This window comes from Chlamydotis macqueenii, chromosome 1 (genome assembly GCF_036417535.1).
Source record: "Chlamydotis macqueenii isolate bChlMac1 chromosome 1, bChlMac1.mat, whole genome shotgun sequence".
NCBI lineage: Eukaryota > Metazoa > Chordata > Aves > Otidiformes > Otididae > Chlamydotis > Chlamydotis macqueenii.
Window position 1 is genome coordinate 132,130,177 of NC_141556.1, and position 24,103 is coordinate 132,154,279.

The 24,103-nt window shown below is 42.2% G+C and overlaps 1 protein-coding gene across 1 annotated transcript in view; it reads left to right on the forward strand.

Annotated features, from left to right (window-relative positions):
• MAP7D2 (MAP7 domain containing 2) overlaps nt 1-7,363 on the forward strand; it is an 84,341-nt gene extending 76,978 nt beyond the window's left edge. The window contains exons 13-18 of the mRNA XM_086767389.1: nt 61-165; nt 1,433-1,486; nt 2,172-2,250; nt 2,974-3,160; nt 4,798-5,071; nt 5,685-7,363. Coding sequence (XP_086623515.1) covers nt 61-165; nt 1,433-1,486; nt 2,172-2,250; nt 2,974-3,160; nt 4,798-5,047 — 675 coding nt within the window. The 3' untranslated portion in view covers nt 5,048-5,071; nt 5,685-7,363. The remainder of the gene's footprint in view (nt 1-60; nt 166-1,432; nt 1,487-2,171; nt 2,251-2,973; nt 3,161-4,797; nt 5,072-5,684) is intronic.
• The last annotated feature ends 16,740 nt before the right edge of the window (nt 7,364-24,103 follow it).

The window sequence follows — 24,103 nt, forward strand, 5'->3', positions numbered from 1 at the left end:
TATCTGGTAATTTGCCTGGAATAAATAATGACCCTATCATATTTTACACATTTTGATTAGAGGGAAGAAGCAGAAATCAAAGCCCGGGAGGCAGCTGAACAACTTCGTCTTGAAAGGGAACAAATCATGCAGCAAATTGAGCAAGAAAGACTGGAGCGGAAGAAGGTAGATATTTGTGTCTCATTTAAGATAATTATTTCATTTCTTGTTTAAATACATAACCTAGGAAGTACCTAATAGTATCTAGAAATAATAATCTGGAGGGATTACAGGTTGATATTTATACCTGACTTAGTATTTGCTGCTTACATGTTAGGGCTATGTGGACATCAAGATTTGTAACAAAGTGAAATTGCCTAAGGCAGACGACTTTCTACCAGGCACTGGTAGAAATTAGAATTTCTACAACAGTGCCTGGTAGAATTTCTACACAGAATTAGCCTCTACCCACAAAGTTAAATGCCTGAGACAAACGGGGAATGGCATGCCAAGGAAAATGTAGATTGCTTCCCAACCCAGGACATCACAGACTATTGAGGAACGTGAGTCACTTTGTTTTAAAACTTACTCAACAAAAGCTCACTGTCATTAATTGAGAGAGTTAATGTGGTTAACAAACAGGTTTTCTCCCACCTGGCTTGTCTCTGGTTGCATTATGCAGGGGCAGCAGGGCTGTCTGGGCACTACTGCAAAAGGAAATGGCTGGAGCTGCATAACTTAGCTTTATCTGCAGCTCTGTGGCAGGAAAGAGAGAACAACTGCAGAGCTGCAGAACCTCTGTCTGGTTATAAAAGGTCATCTTTCCATACGTGTTATTCCAATACAGTTATTTTTAACTGTTTACCACTGAGCTGGAGGCATGTTGCAGATTAGAATACCAAACCAAAGTGCCTTTAAATCTGAAGTTAGTTTCCTTTCACAGTAGTGCAGAGACAAGATTTGTTGGAAGGGTTTTTTTTAAATGAACAAAGAAGAAACAAACAGTATTTTAGGGTAATCCGTTACACGTTACCAGCAAGAATAACTTCAGATATTTCATTTTAGTCTTCCATTTCAAAAAGCCTAAGTATTTTTAAAGGAACTGTTTGGAAATAGTTGGAAAAGCAACTAGATGAAAATAATAGCTGTTGGTTTTAAATAAATGTCTTGTTCCAGAGCTGAGCACAACTCATAATTGCAAACACTTGGTATTAAATTGTCTAAACTGCATCTACTGAGAAAGTCATGTTCTGTGAGATATGGTACATGAAAGCCAGCTCCAAGGTGTTTTCTATCTTTTGTTTTCTTACTTATTTTCCCATTTTCAAGACAGCCAGGGATGAGGTTATGACAGTAGAGAAAAGGTTTTCTTTTTTTTTCTTTCTTCTTTATCAGTCTCTTGTGATAAATACTCTGTCTGCCTTCTCATCCTCCAATTTATTTTGATTTTTAGAGAATAGATGAAATAATGAAGAGAACAAGGAGGAGTGAAACACCAGAAATAAAGGTATGAAACTGTGTGGTTGCAGGCATTTTTTAAAATTTGTTTTATAAAGCATATGTGAAAATTAAACTCTAGAGTATTTTCATGTTAGTAGCTATACTTAGGTACACTCAACACCCAAATTTTAGTTGCATTTTGAACTGAGAATGACTTACTGTGTCACAGTTACTGTTGTGCCACTGCTACAGAGACACAGGTTCATGCAGCTGTTGCAGACTTACCTCCCTCACTGTCTAGCAAAGTGGCAAGAGCCCATTCCTGGATGCTGGAGCTGCAACGTCTGCTGCTGTGATGTATCTTCTCCTGCTTTGTACCAGCCAGTGAATTAGTTACTGAGCTCTCCATGTTAAGCCCGCCAGGAATGTAGGATTGAGAACAAGGCAATTGTGTCCAGCTAGGAAGTGACAGAGTGTCAAGTTTTCACTTCTATTCTAAGTTTTCTACTTAGGAAGCTGTTTCTTCAGTTACTTTCAGAGAATGTTTAATTTTTTTTTTTTTTAATTCAAAAAGAAAATAAACTCTGTGCCTAATTAAAAAGGAGGGGGAAAAAAAATAAAAAGCCTCTTTTACTGTGGATGACCTTTGACCACTCCGTGGCTGTGGGCAGTCTCACAAGTTTTGAGTCCGGTCAGTTCTGTGAAGGTTATAGTCCTTTGTCTAATACAGTTGACTCATTACTTGATTGCAGAAGGAAGAGCCAAAACTGGAGGTTCCATCAACTCTGAATGTGGAAAAGCAACCAAAGACCCTTGTTCTCAACCAGCCAGGTAAAAATTGCCATCTTTTTCTGACCTGTTTTCACAGTTAGTTCTTCTCAGAGTTTTGTAATCTCGCGCAGAGCATTGTGTATCATCACTGATTCTTTGCTTTCATCTCAAAAAGAACAGCTACATTTGCGTCAGTGACAAATGTTAGAAACTGGAGACTTAGCTTTGTTTTGCCACGTAAGCAGAAGCAGAAGGAAGTTTCTCGTCCATTTTAGTACCTGACATAGCATTTCTGTAAATGAGAAGTTCCAGTCTGCCAATAGTTTTGGTTGCTGGAGTCTACTTTCAAATTTAGTAGGTAGAAAATTTTTGCACACAACCAAGCTTGCAAGCTTTTTATAGCATTGCTGTAAATCTTACATTTAATTTGACTTGATGAAAAAAGTGTATCTATTTAAAGAATTATTAAGCAAAACATACATATCTGGCATTTTTCTATATTTTGCTTACTTTCCCAGGCTAAGGCTTTTAGTAGATGATGTAAAAGATAAAACATTCTCTTCTTGTTTCCTCACATTTAAAAGATGCAGCATGAAGAGCAATTTTTAGAGTTGAAGAGAGGATGGACAGTATAGTATGATGAGTCATAGATGAAACTGAGTCCTACTGCACTGTCAGTATTCCTTTCTACTTGATCTATAACTTAAAAGCCTTTGTGATTTTTTTAAAAACCATTTAAATAAAGAAGTTGCTACTGTCATAATTTCTAACCTTCTTTTATAGAGATCAACAGATTGGCAACTTGCCTGAAAAATAAAAGCTTAGAAAGTACTGCTTCTGTAATCACTTCCCAAGATGTAGTTGCTAATGGACTAAAGTCAGTTCCAGGACTTCTTCAACTGGAGGCTGTTGATGGGAAATCTAACAGCGTGGAGGATTCAACAGATGAGGTTCAGTCCATGGATGTGAGGTACAGACTATATCTGCCAGTACAAATTGTGGCATTCATATTAGGCACACGCTAAATTTTCTATTTCATATGTTAATTCTTTACTGCTTTACTTCTCACCTGCCCTACCATGGGGCAGTCAGGTGTCTACTGTGGTGCACTCCACTCCTGTCAAGATGCAAATTGGTTGTTTCAGACAAGAGTCAACAGAACCTCATCTCTCTCACACATATTTGGCCAGGGGGAGGGCTCTGAAATCCTTATGCAGTCCTTACTTACGGATTCTGAACAAGTTTGCCCAAACCATTCAGATTGTTCTGTCAAAGTAGCTACTGTAGATATTGTCAGATGTCACCATTTTTTTAATTTGTATGAAGACTGCATGGCTATGATGCATGAGTGTTTCTGCCTTCATACAAACAGAATAAAGAAAATAATTAATTTAGAATTTTAAGTACTTAAGTGGAACAAGTGTATGGAAATCAGTAAATAACTTTGTGTATTAAATACTGTTGGATTTTGATGGAAGGACTTGTAGGAAAGAAGGAAGTTGATAATTTAAGGCTGCTAGGAGAAAGCTAGCTCTGAATTTTAAACACAGAATTTTTATATAGTGCTTCCTTAATCAGCAAGCCAAGTTAACCTCTTGTACTGTTTTGGTATTTCCAGTAAATTTGCATAAATACGTAAGAGATGCCCCACTGGAACAGACCAGTAGTCCACCTAGCCCATTATTTAGTCTCAGTATTGGTAAGAAAAATTAGTTAGGGAAAGCACCGTAGCCCACCACTTCCTGCAATCTTAGACCACACAGAAGTGTTATATTAGGGATGTTAGAGGGCACAGCTTCACCTTGCCCTTTGAAATATCTGCTGATGGACCTATTGCCCATGAGTTTATTCAACTTCTTTTTTCAACCTGCTGATAATGTTTGCATCCAGGACCTCATCAGGCAGCGAGTTTCACAGTACAGTCTCACTAGATAAATTACATTCTTTGATATGTTAAACCTAGTCTCTTATTAGTGTCCTTGGGCACCCCCTAGGTTTTGTGTTGCAGGATTTGATGAGCAATAGTTTTGCCCTCAATTTACCTACCGCTCCTTCATGGTTTTAGAAATCTTTGTGAAATCCTTCCTCTGCCTTCTCTTCTCCAAACTGAAGTGCACGAGCCTTACTAGTCTTGGCAAAGCATCAGCTGGTAGCAGCACTTCTTAAATTAAATTCTAGGATTTTTAATGTCTGAAGCATATCATAAGGTCACAAGAAATAACTTTTTAATTAAGTTGTCAAATGTGAGTGGTTTAGGTAAATGTTTTCAGGGTCAGGACAATAATTTGCAAGATGCAGTTAACGTTTAATTACAGGAATGGTGCAGGGACTGAAATAATGAGTTGGGAGTAAATTACCAGAAATGTGTTCATATCACACAGCTACCACAGACCTTAATCTTTAAGGAATATGGATTAAGTATCACCTTCCATTCTGAAGAGGGTAGCCTCTTTTTGTTTGGATTGGGATTCTAGGTAAAGGCTTGCTGCAGCTGGCCTTAAGATAAGTAGTAGTTTTTGACAGTAAGAAGATTGATTTGGTTATTGCTTAATGAAAAGTTACACATCTCTTACTTTGCATCTTCCTTTCGTTTTATCTTTTGTACAGCCCAGTTTCAAAAGAAGAACTTATCTCTATCCCTGAATATTCACCCATGAATGAACTCATGCCCGGTGTTTCTTTGGACCAAAATGGGACAAGTAACGCCAAGGCTCTTGAAGATCTCTTGGATTTCACAGGCCAAGCTACGTACTCCAAGATGTCCAGTGATACCATTAGCCTAGATGACTGTAACAAAAACTTGATTGAGGGATTTAACAGCCCAGGACAGGAAAATACACTTAATTCTATCTGTTGACGGCCTCGCTTTTCAGCAGAACAGGTAAAGGTACAGTATTGTGATAAACATCTTAGAGATTATAAATTGCTGTGATTACTTATGAGCTTCCCAGAAAAACAGCAGTTGTAAACAGCATGTGTGGAGAGAGGAAGAAAGCTGGTCTCCTAGATATTTAAATTTAGCATAATCTGTCATATTTGCACCTCTTTGTAAATTGGCATCATATGCAAACTGAGCGTATCATAGCAACCAAAAGTATCTGGTAAATGGAAATGCTTCCTTTATCTATTCAAAATATAGTGAGCAGAGTTGCTTTTTTTTCTTCATTAATATGATACCTTTCCTATAAGTCTTTGGAGCCTATTTGCATGAAGAAAACAGTTAAAAGTAGAGCCAGCCTAGAAAATGGTAGCCATTGTTGCTGCTTGCACTTTGCTGCTGCTGTAAATACTTGCAGTGCAGCGTAGAATCACTTATCCTGGGAAGCTAGCAAACAATAAGAAAAAAAGCATAGTAGGCTTTAGTGACAGCTTCAAAGTACAATGCCATAGTCGATTTTTTGGGTTTTTTAAAGAATGTTTTCTAAATTACAAAACTGAAGTCATCTAACTTGCATAGCTGACTTGATATTCTTCTCTCTTTTTCTAATTGACAGAGGTAGCAATTTGTGGAGGATATATATGTCCCTGTGATGCTACTGGCAGTAAAATATGAGCTTGTCACTTGAAAAAGCTTCTGCAGTCCTTGAACACTGGATTTCAAATAATCAGAGCTGAATATAACTTTGTCTTCCCAGGGAATATGTTGAATAACTGGCTGCATTTGGCAGGAACCAGTGATATAGAGCCTTGATGGTTTCAGGGAAGATGGGGTGTGCATTAGAATTTGAGCTTTAGCTGCTAATAAAGCACTTACTTCTTCTTTTAATTTAAAATTCATCTCAATACTTCACGTGATTTTCACTGGTGCATTTTATTTTGAAATTATTCTTAAGCTTTATCATACATTCATTTAGACATCTTTTTCTTGTAAATAATGATGAGGTTTGCCCACAGTGCATTGAAATGAAACAATATACTGTACTTTAGTTTTGTGCCTATCTTTTTTTTTTGTCTTTAATAAGGAATTACTGGCAACTTTTATGCAGGTGTATAATTCAAAATTAGAGCTGAAAAGGCTTGAAAAATACACAACTGCTGGAATCAAAAGAGCCTTCTTACTGAGTGTGAGTGTGGGAGCTATCCCGTTACGGTTATGTTGACACTTTTAGTCACTAGTGGCACTTACTGGTTAATAGTAATTAGTGTGGGAGCGACTGTCAACTATGTGTTTAAAATCATACTTGTGTAACACCTGTAAACAAAGTAGGCAAAACGCCTAGTGTAATCCCTTTATATATATATATATATATATATAGAATATAGCTGTAGTAGATCCGAATGAGTGGTCGGGGGGTGAGATAATGTGTTAATCACTGAAGATGCAGACACTTGATTAATACCAGCAAGCTTTCTATCATGTGGAGAAGTATTTTGTCTTCCTATAGGCTCAACAAAATAAGATTTAGTCAGCAGCAAAACAATATGTGAATGTTGCAGCAGAAATACAAAGGCTAAGACACACGCGGGGAACACTGCTAGCCCCCTTGACTTTCTATAAGCATCTGTATGGAAAAGTTCACATCAAGATGTATAATGTCCAGACATTCTGTGCCATACAGTGTTAACTTTCTTTCTGTTGGTGAACTCTGGTAACTTTATGCTAGATCATGTGCTGCTTTGAGGACACTTTTGTCCAGTTCCTTATAAGAATAAATTATAAATACAGCTCTCTTTGGCCACTATCACAGAAGAAGTGAAAACCTGAGGGGGGTGGGTTTTCTTGCTTTTTTGTTTGGTTGGTTTTTGTTGTTTTTTTTTTTTTTTTTTTCACATTTTAAGGGAGTTCACAGCGTAGCTTGAGCTCAGTTGTAGCCCCGTTCTTGTGCTCTTTAAAGCCAGCAACGGGAAAGTAACCAATGACATTATGTGCAATGTATAAAGAAATCATACCTACAACAATTCAGCTCTATTTATGTTAGTGTACTTCAGAGAAATACTTTCTTTTGACTGTGCAGTAAGCTGTAGCATGGTACTGTGTCTTCCAAATTAGTCCTTCATCTATTTCCTAAATAATAAACAAACAAAACCAGTTTGGTTTGCTGTGATACATTGTGTTTGACAGATGTCACGTTATATTTTATTATGGTGTCACTGTATAACCTGTAGATTTCTGTATTTGCATGACCTGTATAGCATGTATAAAGGTGAAATACATTTTCATTTATGAATCTAACTTGTTTCTTAGCTTTTTTTACTCCCAGCAAAAATATGACTAATTTAAAAATACCTGTACATTAATTTGTTCTGAGGTGTTTTCTGAAGGAGGGCGTGATACTGAATGAAGAAGTGGTTGTCAGAGCCTCAAAATATTTCACCATTGTTTTCTTTGCCATATATTAATTTGCTTTCTGAGGTCTTGCCAATACAAAGAAGAAATGCAGGCTGCTGGCAGAAAAACCTTAAGGTGAGGGCTTCCAGGTTGTTAGTGACAGTATACAAGCCAGTTTGCAACCTAGCTTCTGCTCTGTGCGGTATTACTTCACGAAGAAAAGAAGCAAAAAAGAACTTGGGAGCTGTGGCTTGTAGACGCTGTTCTGTTGAGTGTGCAAGCGCTGTTCTGTAAGGATACCTGTAACACAAATGCTGAACTTCTCTTCAATCTACATGCACGTACTGCTGCTCAGGAAGAGGCCAGCCTGGAGCTGCTATTAGTTTTCTAGTGAAACGTTGGAGGGGAAACATTCTACTTTTTTTTTTTTTTTTAAATCATAACTTCAGTCAAAATTAAAAATGAGAGAATCTACTTTTATTATGAAGTATATTAATACTTTCCATGGTGGCAGTTCATCTCACTCTTATTAACTCGAGTCATTCATGTGATTTGTCCACTCAATTATTTACTAAGATTAAAGGAAGCACGATAAGTGAGTATTTATGAAGAAAGATACTTTGTATTTTCCTTTATATTTGCTTTAAGATGTAACTTTAAAAATTTGGCTGAATATCTGGAGAGAGTACTGTTAGCTGAGGGGTTAAATAACTTGTTGCTTTTGATGCTGTCATTTCTTCATACCAATATTAGTGTTTGCTGTGATGCAAGTCTGCGCAATAAGCTTTACTTTTAATTTGTCAGAGGTCTTGAAAGTGCGGTGAAGGATTACTAGAGATTGACACAAGTCCTTGGTAGAGCTTTTCTGCTGTAAAAGAGTTGAGAATCAAGTTGTGAGAAAAAGCAAGGAAAAAGAGCAATGATCCTTGAATGGATTTTTACAAATTGATTTATAAATGGATGAATGCATTTTTTCCACATTACTTGTATTAAGTGATCTGCAAAACAGGATTGTACACACCAAGAAGAATCAGACACTGTTACTGTCCTTTCCCAGGTTTATTTTCAGTAACTAGTAAACTATTAGTATGTTTCTAATATATAAATAAGTAATACCTATGAGGTGTTTGGGCATTACAGAAGCTCTCTGATCAGGTGCAGCACTTTGTGTGCTGTTGCCCTGGGAAATGACACCCAAAGCTTGTCTCAGGCTCCAGCAAAGGCCCTGAGCAGAGACCTCCTTGCTCCTCAGCAAATTAATTTCAAAACAAAATGTCATAAGTGAGGGGTGGATCTGAACTCCCAGGCTGCATTTTCACCTGGTGAGGAAGGGCGCAAAAATCATCCCCTCTCCTGTAATTGTACAAATTATACATGAGGAGGAAGCAAGAGAAATAGCACAGGCTGCTATTCTGGCTGGTGGGGTGGGGATCTTTCCTCTGCCACCCCTCAAAAAAAAGAGCAGCACCCTTCCCTGCTTCCCACCCCATCACAGTCCCAGCCTTGCCAACATAACACAGCTCAGGCACCACTGCCACCACCCTGCTTGTATTTCGGGCATTGGCCATGTGGCACTGCAGCTCTCTTAGTGCTCCACAACCCCATGCGCCCAAGGTAGCGCAATGCCCTTCTCCAGCATCGGTCACAGCCGGTTGGAGAAGCCTGGGATCCCAGGACACTTCTGGGGCTTCAGTGCTGCAAGGCAGCCTGCAAACCCCCGTAGAAGACACCTTTCCCACGCGGGTTTAAACTGTGGTCCCTTCCCTGTGTTAGAATATAAAGTTTAATATTCAAGAGCTGAAGACTGTTTACTCTGAGGTCTGCTTCTTGTTAGCTCTAAGGCACGGCCCGTATCCTGCATGAGAGGGAGGCTGTCCTGTAAGCGGCACAAGTGCATCGGTGGGAATACGCTGCTCCTGCTCCTGCTTTAGCAACCCGTGGGACTTCTTCCTTGCTCCTCCCTACATAAGAATCATGTAGAGACTGAAGAGCTCTCTCTATTTCCTCTCATTTTAGAACACTGTTGTTCAAGCTGTTGGTTGCCTCCAAAACCAACATGGAGCGTGGTTGTTCACCTATCCTGCCTCTATGTGTGTCTGTGCGCACATATATATAAATGGTAGTTACCTGATATTTGGGGATGTTGGTTTTCAGTATCAACATTAAACTCTGAAAAATTGATTACTGCTGGGCCACTATGCTAAAATCCTGAAAATATAATGTATGTGATGACTGAATGCAGTTTTCTCTGGATTTTCTTTTAATCTTAAGAAAAAGAAGCTTTAAATTAATTCAGTCTCTCCAGAATACATGCACTTAAAAATAATAGAAACCTAAAGATATTCAGATGCATTTTTGTTATTGTTGTCAGTGGCAATAATAGCAGTCCAGAACACCATGAGCCACAATGTTTCTCTCTTCCCCCACTTTTTTATCCCATCATTTATCTCCTACAGCTGCAGAGTAGGTGATCCTATTCACTCAGCTGGCCAATTTAACTTGTCTGTTGAAGCAACGTGTTCAGTGTAAAAGCCCTTAAAATTGCAGGCAGAAACACTACGAGAAAGGATGTTTAAGCTTTTAAAATAATTACGTAAAGTATAAGAAAAAGGTTTCTTGACCATCAGAATACTTTTTGATGCTTGTTTTCTTCTCAGTTCCCTTGTTCTTCAGCTTGTAATACTAAACTATAATAATACATTTTATAGTATTTCTAATGATTCAAGACTAAGGCAGTAATGTTTTTAAACTAGTGGGTTTGATGATTACCTGGGGCCTGCAATTTTCAGGATCAAAATAAATGCTCTGGAAACCAGTGTGTGATGTTCACTTGGGGAGCTTTACAAAAATAGATGTGTGTCCCTGCTGAAATCGAGCCATAATGATTTCCAGAGAAAACAACTATGATGCAGGAGAGATTCAATGAATAGAAGGAAATAGTAAGCAATGTGCTGTGTGTGATCTATGAAGTTCTTGCTCTAAGAATGTTTGGTTTTTTAAACAGTTGCATGTATAGCTCAAACCAGAAGCTTTGCATTATCACTCATATCTTCTTGCTGTGTCTAAAAGGAATAACTTGTAATCAATGGCAGTTGTAGGTGATTGATGTTATATAGGAATGAACCCAAGAACCTAAAATTATATAGCTAGAGAAAAAAAAAAATAATGGGTGTGAGAGATGATCACAATCAGGGAAATTACTCTGACACTATTTCCTCATTTTTTTTTCCTAGAAATAACAGCCACTCTCACCAAATTCAATACATGAGCAGCACAGTAAGGAGGATCAGGGCTAGATCTGTAACACCCTATTAACATTATGGTCACACCTCCCTTTTCAGAATAACTTCTTTCTTTTAAAATACATGTGACAACATTGCCTGAAATAGCATTATTAGTGCCTTAAATGTGCAGAGCTTTGAGGAGTTGTATCAATAAATTCTATGGAGTTACTCCTAATTTTCCTGGTGTGAGATCTCAAGAACAGTTTTCACTCTTTCCTTTTTCTTCTTTTTCTTTTCTTAACCTCTTACCCGTTCAAATATACAAATTCACGAGAATACAAATTCATACGGTTGCCTGACAAAATGAGTTTGTTCTCTCAGTTCCTGGACAAAGACTGTCTGCACTGCAGCTGGTAGAGAAACAAGAAATCCAAAGAGGTTTTTGGAGACTGAATATCTGCAGTAGGATGTTGGGCACAGCAATGACACAGTGAATAGAATCTTGGTCAGAAATGGCTAAAACTTCCCCAGGTGAAGACCAGGTCAGATTTTATTTTGTTTTGGCAAGAACATTTGCATTTCTAACCTACATTTTTACAAGGTTAATTTATGCTGATGTTCTTGGGTCAGTGCCATTTTTTTTAGGGCAAAAAGTGTCCTGTAGCAAATGAAACTGCTGGTGGATTCAGCAAATAAATAAGTCAATGGAATGAAGGAGGGGAAGCAGAGCGGGTGAAGGTAACAAGTCACTGAAGAATGCTAAAATACTTTGCATGTATTTGCTACCAAGTCATTACTATTAAAATTCCTAAGACAAATTATTATCAGTCATGCCCACAACATCCTGTCAAGCTGTACATTTTGGAATTTGATCTCTCCTTGTGACTTCTCACCCTGCTGTTTCACTGCAATTTCTCCTTCTGTCACCTTTCCAAGCTCTGGCTGTAGTACAGGGAAAGAAACGCAGCCTCTCTGCACCTCTGTTTTCTCCTCAAATTAATTTGCTGTGGCTTCTTGGGTGATAAGCCTGGTTCAAAGCCTTTGCTTTTAAAATCCTGTTACTGTATTTATGTCACACATTGGTGTTAATTCAAACACTGAGACTGTTTTCACTGGTATACTGCCAAAATCCTACCGAGTTTACGTGGGCCATACGCCTAGCGGCAACGGTGCAGTTTTCACATGTTGTTACAGGAAAGTCCTGATAACCTCATAAATAAAACATACAGGCATTGTTACGTCATGGGAGCCCAGCCTCGCTAAGGGCTCTCTTTAAAGAGTAATTTGGTGATACTATCAGAGCCAAGTCGTGCAGTCAGTCATCCTCTCACGTTCCTCCAGGTTTTAATTAAATTATTATTTTACAGCTTTCCTTAAATTTCAAGGGTAGATAATGTAGGACTTATTTCCTCCACTGAGAAGGGATTCATCTGTTCCTCTGTGCCTAGACTGAAAAAAATATCCTAGTGTCATAGAAACCTGTTGAAGAAAGTTCTTACAACTGAACTAGTTTGGGTTTGGTTTTTTTTTTTTTTTTGCATTATTCTGGACCAAATTATTTCCTTTTCTGGATGAGGTGTTAGGGATTTGAAGTGATTTTGACAAGTAACCTCAGGAGTTGACCTAAGCACCAGTATCTCAATTTCTGTGGAGTAGGAGAAACAGTGGACACTTTTGCTGGGGACTTAAAGATTTATCTAATTTTGTTCCACTGAATGATAGATTTTTTTTTTTGTTTTGTTTTTAATTATTAGAAGAAGAAAATGAGTAGCGTGCCTGCAAAGAATTAGGCAGTTTGCTCTCATTTCAAGACAGGAGATGTGCTTTGTGGTTTGGTGAAAGTATTTTGATAAAACTCCAAGAAAAAAAATGTCTGGTTGTGCAAAGGGGTAGGGGTGGGTGAGAAATGGAAGAAGAAAGCAGAAATGTGAAACTCCTCCAAAAGCAGAGATGAAAGTTAATGAAGCCATGCAAGTCTTATCAGGAGGCATAACAAGACAGTGAAGTACAAATGAAACACTTCCCTTTAGATGTCATGAGAGGTTGGCTGGTAAAACCATGATTACCCTTGGACAGCAGTTCTCAATGGTGGATCTTGTCTTTGCAGAAGTTGACTCCACCAGACCCTCTCTCGCTGTTCTGACGTGCCTTTCCCCATTTAAGTAGTACCATCTACGGGCTCTGTCTGCAGGCACCAAAATGGATTGCGTATGACAACCAAGCTAACCTGCTCCCTACAAAGAGGTTTTAATTTCATTTATCTGGTCCACCTCAGCAAAGAGCAGGCATTCAGCAACAGCCGCTGTGGTGGTGAGGCTGCCAGTGCGGGACAGCCCAGGCAATGCTCCCCAGCACGGCTCAGGCTCCCTTGCTCTGCCTGCTCCTGTGCCTGACCTTGCCAAGGATCAAGGAAAGTTTTGTTCCCCCCCCTCCCCCCCCTTTTTTTTAAATTAACATGATACAGTTCAGCAAAGTTCAGTGCCAATAGTAATGTTTTATGCGGCAAACAAAATGCCTCCTTGAAAGAAGAGATAGGCAGGATCTGTCTGCTGTCGAGGGCTCGTTTTTGCCTTTGAATTCTAGGTGGCTTCCATTAATCATTTCCAAGTAGTTAGCATGCAAACCACAGCCATGCTTGTTCCAAAGGGAATGTTTACTAAATTAAACATTAAAGGAATATAAAAGCTATTTTTCTGTTCTAATGATACTTAATTAGAAAAAAAACATGGAAATAGATTAAAATAATTAGTCTTAATAAGCAGCAATTGCCAAGTCTTGTGCAATAGAATAGACTTCACAGTTTAGAGATGGAGAATAATGATGCTGTGGGACTACTAATAGACACTGCTTTGAATATTAATATCATTTGTAAAGTGTGTTTAAGTTCTTGTTCTCTTAGACTACACAGTCCCAACCATTGAGACCCTTGTGTACTTACTATCCAGCAGGAGAGTATCTGTCCTGCTACATCCATCAAGATAAATGTGTATTGGCTCAAGACCATCTGAAGCAAATTCCAGTAAATAGGTTAATAGCGAAGTTTAATAATTTAGTTTATATAATGTAGAAGTTTATCATATGCACACAGAGGTGAATCGTTTGTACCTAGCGCTTTGAACTGGTTTTTGCTTCAAGTGAGGTGTCTGCTTAGTTTCAGGGCAGCACTAGCCCCGCTACATGCAGAGAAGAATTCTCACCCTGGGCTCCTATGAACAGAAGTATCAACATGGCAAAGAGGAAGCAAGCATTGTTTCGTGCAGCTGGCCACTGCATTTCTATGCTATATAGTTCAGTAAATCTTTTACAGTCCTTTTTAATTTGGAAGACACTACTACTAAATTTAAAAATAATCTTATACTTCTATATGCTTTTCTTATGACAATTTCAAAGTGTTTTGGTGAGCGCAGGAAATTAGTTTGTATGACAATCATGAGGGGTTCCTCCTGTTTTGAGCTAGTCTGGAAAAAACCAAGCAGGACCCTGTGGACACTCAAAGACAGCAACCAGAATTATAGCTGTGAAGAGAAGGATCCCTCAGTCCTACTGACAACAACTCTGTCAAGGCTGAGAAGATGGAGATCTGAAGATCTCTGCTAAAAGATGAGTCCTACAAAAGCAGGGCAGGAAGATGTCAGCAGCTAAAAGTCTGAAAGATAGCCAAAGTCGGCAGCCCACACCGGTACTGGGAATATAAGGAGACTGAGACCGCCTCTTTGAAGTACATCTAATTAAGGGGCCAACAGTAAGCAACCCGTCCTCTCCGCTCTTTATCCAGTGAACATAAACATCTAACTTCAGCCTGTTAGGCCATAGTTTGACAGTAAGAGTAAATGCAGCAATATGGCTCCGAGCGGGATATGAAATGTCAAGACTACATAACACAGAGTGCTGACTCTGGCTCTTTTTTGGGCTTAATTTGTTGTTTAAAAAAATGTTGACAGGCTAACTAGGTTTTGGCAAGCTTTACACCAGATCAGATATCGTCCGCCTGTGCCGGTGTAATGATGCCGTATCAGGTATCGTCCATCTTCCTGCAGCTACAGTAAAAATACAAACCCAACATCAATTCTCGGGCTAAAACAAAAGCGTGGGCCTGTGTCCGATCTGAATCAAATTTATATGAATGAGTTGATCTGACAATGCACTGAACTAGTATTCACGATCCTTGGCCAACAGCCTTGGATGCCTAACGTAATCTACGTAGCGTCAGTGTCTCCTTTTACATGTGCTTTTGCATGATCTTTAAATCTATTTCTCAGTGTTTTTCTACCATACAAAGATACTCCATTTCAAAAGGGCTTCAGTATGTGTTAGTGTGTGCTCCTGCTGCTTGCAGCTCCTGAAGAAAAAAGCTCGCTCACTCCAACGCCAAACCTGTTAGGCCTGCTGTGTATCACCAGTGACAATCGGGGGAAGCGTATCCCAGCGGCCTAGAAAGGAAAGCGTGCAAATCCTTGGGACCCATCCTATCTCCCAGGGAAGGAAGGGGCTGCAACGCACGCTCAGACGGGCAACCCGAGAACCTGAAAAAAAAGCCTTGGAGAAAACCACCCAGGCCTTGCTAGAGGGCCTCGCAGCAGCACCCCTCGACAAGCAGGCCGTGGCCGCCTTCCCTGCGGGCACCATCGAAGCCCTGCCTGCCCGGGCGCCCTGCAGCCGCTCCCCTGCACCTCGAACGGTGGGGGCTGGCCCGTGTGGCCCCGGGGAGGCCTCCGGCCAAGCCTTTCCCGCCGAGATCACCGCAAGAGCTGGGACCAAGGCCGGCGCTTCGGGCCTACCCGCCTCCAGCCGCCCTGGGGCCGGCAACCGGGTGGGAAGTGTTACGGGAGGGGTCTGCGTTTCACGGGCTCTTCCAGCTGAGGGACCCCTCAGAGCTCTGAATACCCCCCAGGAAGGGCCAGGGTACGGCCAGCCTCTGTGCGCTGCCGCGGCCGGGAACGAGTGGCCGGCACTGAGCTGCCCGAGCGGTCCCACGCCGCCTACCTGGCCCGGAGGCCGCGGAGCCGCCGTAAAGGAGTGGGAGGTGCCGCCGCCCGGCCCCTGCCCCGGCCCCGGCCCCGCCCCGCCTCTTCCGGGGCGCCCGCCCTTCCTCACCGCCCGCCCGCCCTTTCTCTCCGCTGCGCCCGTGGGGAGCAGTTGCGGCCGGCGCGGCCCGCCGGGACCAGCCCCGCCTCCTCGCCGGGCACCTGCTCGGGGCGGAGCGGCGGCGGCTGGAGGAGAGGCGGCGGCGGCGGCTGGAAGAGAGGCGGCAGCGGATGCGGCTCCAGCAGATCCGGCTCCGCTGGCGGTGAGCGCAGAGACTGGCGGCGGCCCCGCGGCCTCGGTGGGGCCTGGTCAGGGACAGCGGGGCGGGGGCCTGGCCCGTACGGCGGGCAGGGTGAGCTGGAACGGGAGGCGGTTGCTCGGGGCCTGCGGCTGGTCGTTGTCGCTGTCAGCGCCGCCTGGGCCCAACTCCCGCCCAGGTGGCCGGGAAGCGGCGGGCCAGGCCGGGCCCCGGGGGCTCCGCCGGGCCGGGGTGGGCGAAGCTCCCCCGCCCCCTTGCAGGAGGCCCTGCCCGGCCTGGGGGTGGCGGCGGAGGGGGAGGCGCCGGTTTGGTTCCCCGCGCTGGCCCGGGAGGGTTTGGCGGGCGGCAGCCGATGCTGTGGGGACGGGAGGTCAGCGGGGATTCTGCTGAACCCATCTCGGCTCAACCGGTGCCTGGAGCAGCGGCACCCGCAAGCCGCCTCTCCCCGCCTGCGTGTCTGCCTGTGCGTGTCCGTGTGTTTTGCGGTAGGATGCGAGTAACTCGAGCATTCGGCGAGGTTTGGGAGGGCCAGGAACAAAGCGCGGGGCAGGGGCGACCAGGCGTGATCGGGGGGGGTTGCTGTCAGCGCCGGGCCCCCGCGTCTTGAGGGTTCCAGAAAACCCGTGTGTTTTTTGGACCCTCGTTGCTGGGAACCCGCTGGGCGAGCAGCGCAGCAGAGCTGAGGCCGCTGCTCGCTGCCGCTGTAAGGAGAGCGTTTTCCTCGGGGGTGAGCAAGGCATAAGTGCCAGCAGTCCCTGTTGCTAGTAATGTAGATGTTGTCACACACAAATTTAGGCCGGTTAGTGTGTTTATAATAAAGTAAAGCAGTACGGATTTCTGTATAGCAGCCATATCTTAGTTTTAGTGTGTCTTTGCTTTAGCTTAATGTATTTTCAGGATTGAGTCAAACCAAAGTAAGATTAATTGGAGCTGATTAGACCAAATCAGTGTTTTCTGATAGTTCTGTGGCTGGTTTAGTTGATTATGCACAGCTATTCATACGCATCTGAGAGGGCAGTGATGTCCCAGGAGGAACCAGTGACAGCAGTCTCCTCACTTGACTCAACTCCATTCAGAACAGCAACACCTAATTTGTATTGCAATTCTTAAATGCCCCAAGTCACTTGTAAATATAGTTTAGGTTCCTGAATTACAAGGGTTTAAAACAAAGGCTACTCATATTACTGGAAGATTTTAGTTACTTGCTTACCCTGTGTGTTTGTGGGCCTCAAGGAAAAGTGAATCTTTTGTGAAAGTGTTGCTGGGTGTAGGTGGCTGGAGGAAAAGCATGGAAGAGGATGCCAGGAAGGGAGGGGAAGGCATATGCAATAGGTATGGAATAGGTGATGGAAGCCACGTTGTGGCAGGCTGTGAGACACAGAAAGGGGCAGAGAACATGGATGACTACATTTTTCCCCTTGTTTTAATCTTTCCACTCTGAAGGACTAATCAGAAGCTGTGAGGGTTGGTTTTCTAGGGTTGTTTTTTTTTTTTAATATTGGTGTTGATGAGGTGAGCTGAAATTAATTAACTTCCTTTAGAGACACACCCTGTTATCCTGATAAACAGCTGTCTTATTGAGTGTCCATGCACTCCTCCACATCTGCCTTCAGCAAAACAACTGGTATTTCTGCCACCACTTTTGTAAGAGCTATCAACTCTCCTTCCGCCTGTGCTGTGATGAGATGGGCTTGATTTCGCTGCAGCCTTGCCTCATGGGTGTTCACCTGTCAGGAGGTAGCTGCTGGTGTTGCAGCAAGCTGGCGACCGATGTGGTTACACACAGTTAGGTTAGCTTTTCCTCTCAGGTGGCAGCAGGGGCTCACTGTCTGTGGGGAATGGAGGAAACATGCTGGGAGTCTTCCAGCAAGGGCTCAATTCTTCGGTGTGGCTGGGGAAAGGCAGCCTGGGGTTCTGGGCCTCCTGGCAGCATTGCTACGTGGCGTTGCTGATTCTGAATAAATAAGAGGTTTCTTTGTTTTTCTGGTGTTTGTCACTTAAGATGAAAAAGCAAAGGTCTCCATTATGGTTTGTACGTATTGGAGAGCTTTCTGTAGGCAGGAAGTTTTTGTGGTTTGTCTTCAGGACTGTGACAGGAGCAGATGTAACGCTCTTCTGGTGTCCCTTTAGAATCTGGTAGGCAGAAGCAGCTGGGGATGGTGCTGTGACATTTAAGGCTCTGTAGCAGATGCATTGAATTAGACGCCTTTAACACCCATTATAGAAATGGCTCACCAATACGTTTATCGGTTGTGCTTTGTGTTTAATTGAGAGTGAAATACCTATTTTATTATGTGATACAGATTCATCCTGTTCGGTCTTTCCAAGTTGGCATTGTAATCTGTTTTTCTGCAAAGGTGAGGCATCGCTTGCAGATTAGTGTCATTAAATGGGTTAGTCTTAAATGAGAGCACATTAAGCTTAAGTTACGTGCTCAGTAGATCTAGTCAGTTATTTTTATTCTTTTGCTCAGATGCACAGGGGCAGGAGAGTGCTTTCTGTGTATCCCAAGGAATTGTTACAAATCTTAGTGGTCCATGAAGAAGTGCTGTATGCTTCAGCTAGGCCTGTACTTTCAGTAATAGGTCTTCATCCTACTGGGAATGTAAGGGGGGATGATCACTTGTACTTATTTTTTTTAGTATGTGTGTATATATATATATAGAGAGAGAGAGAGATATTCTGTGTAGCAAGCAGAGGGGAGTGATGCCTGCATACTGCCACTGTGTGGGATGGTTACCTTGCTAGCACGATGTCTAGCTGTCTGATAAGGATGCTTGATATTGGGATACAACCTGTATAAAGCCTGCCTTCCCCAGCTTGTGCCAAAGGAAAAGGATAAAGCTGAGAAGCAGGACAAAAAGCTTTCTAAACCTGCAGTGGCTGTGGTTTCGGGAGGCCAGAGGGGACCCTTTTTCTCGGCAGGCAAAACTGGAGTGTTGGACATCACCTCACTCAGATTGTGCCACACTTGGCAGGAATGTGGGCTTGTGATGCTGTCTCCTGCCATCGCTGCCCACTGTTCCCAGTTGCAGCTGCTTAGGTAGATGCTGTGGACCAGATCAGGAGACTTGGTAAACATAGCATGGGATGAAAAGAGAGAGTAAGCGAAGAAAGGAGAAGGAAAGGGGGGGGGAAATAGGACTATCATCTCCCTGGTGGTATCCTCTCCAGGCTGTGTTGCCAGTGCAAACTGAGGCTGCAGAGGTCTGGGGGTGCTGCCAGACCTGCTACAAATATTTTGGAAATTCAAAGCATAGCCTTGGAGATGTGGAAGGCGCTCTGAGAGTGACAAAAGCCCAGGAGAAGGGATCTGTAATCAAAAAGAGCACTCATGGAATATTGGAGAGCCCTGAGGAAACTGGGGATGATAATTTGGGTTTGTTGTTTGCACTGATCTGTTACCTGCTGTGTTGTCTAAAGAGGGAACAATTTATAAATCCCTCAGTTGAGTTTCATTTGCTTCAGCCAGTGTGTGTGTCCTTGAGTTAAGCAGCTGTTCTAGTTTTCAAACCTGTCACATGTCCTGCCCTGAGGCAGTGTGCCTTGAGTTGGGAGTCACCTCTGTGGACTGGCAGAGCTGTAACCGGGCTCCTCTCTGGTGCTGGGACAGCAGTGTTGGAGCACGGGGCAAGGTTGCGCTGCATGTGTTGTGACATCCTTCCTCCAGCCCGCGCAGGGTCGAGGGTTGTGGATGAAAGTGCTAGTTGGGAGCTGTGGTTTTGAAGCTGAAGATGTTTAGCAGAGAAAAATAGGGAGACATGGGTGTGTGCATGGCCTAATGCAGCACTGGGAGCCTCTGCCTGTGATGGTGGTACACAAGCCAGGATGGGAAGCATTGCCTAAAGGAGATGTGAAGTCCTGTTGCAGGTTCAGAAACATTCAGGCTGGTTTGCTGGGAGATGTTTTTCTGTTCTTGCACTCTTCCCTGGGCATTTGCTGTTGGAGGGGATAAGATTTGCCTGGAAGCTGAATGGGCAAAAACATGTAAGACTTGAGTTCTGCTTGGATAATGGCTTCAGTATCTTTACTACTTTTTTTAAAGTCTGAATTGCAGTTGAGCTTTTAATTTGATTGTATTTCTGTCAAATACTTGGCTGTCTTGGTGTTGGGACTCTCAATTCCTGGTTTCTCTAGTCTGATAGACGCTGCAGCAATACATGCTCTGGCATGTCCCTCGCAGCCTCTGGTTGATCCCTGCCTAGAAGACAGTCAAATGAAAAGCTTTCAGCTGCTCCTTATCTTTTGGGGCAGTGTGAGACAATAGTGAGCTGGGTAGTTTTTGCAGTGAGGATCAGCATCTGTCTTCGTGTCTGCTGTATGACCTGATCTATGAAAGACTTGCTTATCCCTTCCTTGTCTAAAAGATTTGGAAGGCAGTGGCAATGGCAGTCGGGCAATCCCTTACAAAGGAATGGGGAATGACATCTCCCTTCCCTACGAGTGAAACAGTAATAGAAGAGCAATTCCTTGATGGTGAGCGCTGCTGCTGTGCTACTGTTGATCTGCCCTTTGTGTTTTCTGCATAGAGTTTCTTCCATCATCTTTGTTGTAGATGCTGGAAGACACACAAAAGACAGGTAAAGCAGTCCACGTATTTATGGTCTGTTTGCAGGAGAGTTAACTGCTTCTACTCTGTCTGTGTGCTGTCTGCAAGGTTTTAGCTGTTTGGGGCTTGCTGGTGTGGGGCTGTTTGCATTAGGAAGAGCTCCAGCTCCCCTCCATTCAGCTAGAGGACTGCAGTCACTTGTGATTTCTTGTGTTTCCTGATGGAGAAAATCAAGGAGACTGGAGACGGCTTTGTTCAGGAGAGCAAGTTATTAAAAATGGATAGCCAAGAACACCCCAGATAATTTCTGGTCATTTTCAAGTTACTTCTCTCAAGATAGTCCTTTCGGCTTTGTAGTAGATAGATACTTCAAGAATTTTGTACTTGTCAAAGCACTGATCTCTCAAGGGTGGAATCAAAGGAGAGCTGGCAGCAGGCTTGAGGCCACTTCTGTTAAGAGGGAAGTTGTCTGATTTCAATTTCAGAAGTCAAGGGAAAGAAAATAAAAGGTGGAGTTCCCATTAATATTTAAAACTGTCTCAGCACAGCTACTGATAACCTCTCCAATGAGGTGTACAACAACTTATTGTTGTAACACAACAAACACAAGCAGCACTATGAACCTAACCATATTGCTTCCTAGTTAAAAAAAAAAAAAAAAACATTCTTCATGTTTTCATAGTGACAGCATCCCATAAAGTACAGCAGGAGGACTTGGTGGAATTCAGAACCACAGGCACATCAGGTCCTGGCACCTGTACTCCAATATAACGAGGCCTTTCAGAAGCACCTGAATGGCTGAGCCTGAAACCATAGGGCCTTCACTTGATTCGAGTAATTCTGCTATAGACAGGCTTGCTACCTGGGACCATCCTACAAAAAGCTTTCTTTTGGTGCAGAACCATAATGCTGGTCTAGGTGAGATGATTTAAACCTGAATTTAGCAACATGCTTACAAGTTCTGTGTAGATTAATGTGTGATTCTGGTGTTACACTGACAGTTTTGATTGGGGTCAAGTGTCTGCTGCCTTCATCTGCTGCGTATTGCATCTTGCTGTGAGGAAATCGTATTGCATGGGCCATTTTTTAGGAGGTGCCTTAAAACAAATGAACGCTTTCTTTCCACTGAACAAAAGGAGTGTCTTCATTGGAAATTACAGTATTCCTCTTTATCCTAAGGCAGGATCTAGGACATGCTGTCACAGTCCTTCTCACGCTTTTAGTACAATTGTTTGGGCAGTCTCTAAAGAATAAGGAGTCTCTGGTTCTGTATGTTCAGTTTCTAGCTTGATCAGTCTGTGATAAGAGATCCTGGCATATCAGCTTCTCTATGATGGTTGGGTGGGGTTTAATGGTACTTTTGTCTTTTTGGCATTTACATGCCCACTTGAAGATGAAGGATAAAGTTCAGAACTGAAGGGAAGATAGAAAGCAAGAATTTGAGTGGCGTGTAAAACATGGTCACTTTTTAATGTTTACAAGAAGAGAGGGCAGTAGTGAGTCTTTGAAGCTGGTGGGACATGCACCTCTTTTTGAAATGTGTTCGCCGGGGGTGTGCGTTATTGTTTCTGAAAAACTGTTCAGCTTGGTAAGATGTGTTTTATGGGTGAGAAATAGGAAAGTATTTTGGTTACAGTATTATTTTTCTTTGAAAAATGATGTTTGAGTACTGGCATCATATTTAGCCCTTTGAGTAAGCAAAGGGCCTGGAGTTAATTAATGCTTTGTAGTCCTCAGCCTTTAGAACCTAAGGGGTGATGCTAAGGTCACACTTGGAAGTTCAGGGAACAAATATTGTATGTTGTCTTTGGGGTGGTCTGGATTTGTTTTTGTTTTGGTTTTTTTTTTGTTTGTTTCACTATCCCTTGTAACACTTTTTACAACTTTATGCCTTGTCACTTGCAAAGATTCATTGCAGAGCAAATACTCTCAAGGAGACTTGTGAGATTTTTAAAAAATGAATTCAAGAGTTTTTTCCAGAACTCTGCTATTGCTATGTCTTGCAACTAATACCCAGTTAGCTTATGGTGCAACTGAATGAGCAGGAAGTGAACGCTTCCAGAATCGCTCTGAAATGTAGCAGGTGGCTTGTCTAATGTCCACATGTGGTGGTAGACATCAGAAGCACGCTGTACGTTCCCCTCTAAGATAGTACTGGTTTAGCCGTGAGTGAACACTGAAAAAAAATCAGAGCAAGGGGTAATATTTTATTTGACCAATTAGTGTGATAGGAGAGTGAAGGGTCAAGGCAATGGGTCAGACATGGGGGTGCACAACTACTTCTCTGGGTTCCTTACATGCCTTAAAGCTTTCTGTTTTTCCTCCCCTTTCAATTTTAGTTGGTCAGGTAAATAATTCAGTTAAAGAAATTATTTGAGCCCTGGGAGTGTCAAAAAGGCCATACTTGGCCAGTTCAGACTAGTCTTCTGTCTCCATGAGTGTCTATGAGCAAATAATTACAGAAAATACCAGAGCATGTGTAGAGTGACATTGACCTGGGCGTATTCTTCGAGTTTCAAGTGACTGGTTGTTCATTAGTTTCAGAGCTGTTGACAGATCTTTTTTTTTATCTATTTATATTTCTGGCCTTTACAGCTTCTTCTGGTAATTAGGAGCTGTAGGCATGGGTATCCGGTCCAAATTCCAACTTTTAACCAGTTACCTGATAATTTCACTCTACTTTAATCCTTGTGTTTGCTAAATAATGAATGATCATTGCATTCTTGTTCACCAGTCACATTACTGGTGAGTCTGTACATACTTTCATCACTTGTTTTCCAAGCTTCCAGTATGTTTTTGCAAAGAACAAGGAGAAGGGCAGATTGCTCTGATGTTTTTCTTGTTCTTCCGTAGCTTTTATGAGAAGGGATGCCCAGACCTGCTTTCAGTTGTGCAGTGCTGTTTGTCATAGTGCATCCACTGTATGTTTGAATGTATGTCTAGGTAGTAGATTATTAACAAGTTAAGTAAAAAAATTAGAAGTGATCTTTTGTAAATGGCTTTATTTGGATGAAGTGTGTGACGGTACAACAATTAAGACTTGATGGAGCAGTTAGAGCTTACAGGAGGTCTGTAACCATGTAAAAATATCAGTGTATATTACAAATTTGAAGCTCAGTATATATGAAGTTCAGAATGTAACTCGATGCAAAAACACTTTTCTTTGTAAATTTTATTTTAAAGCTGACTCCCTCTCCCCTCTCTGTCATCTATAGCATTTAACGCATACTAGCATTTACAGCATTTTTTTTTCAGTTGCTGCAGTTTGCTTGTGAAATTATTAACATTTAAAAACAGAGTGACTAGATAGCATTAAAAATGGAGAGAAAAAGGGAGCAATGGTCAAATATTTAGGTCTTTACAAAGAAAAGAAGTTCGAAGATAAGCAACTAAGGAAAAAGTTACTTGCCTTAAAATGGAAATTAGAGGTTAAAAGTAAAACATCCTAAAGATATACCTTGCCCAAACCTTGAAGCATATAATACCATACTTGTTAAAAACAACTGTTCCTGTTGCAATTTGTAGTGTGATTCTGTTATCAGACTAGTAAATTGTATCATTTTTACAGCTTCAAGAAACTCATATAA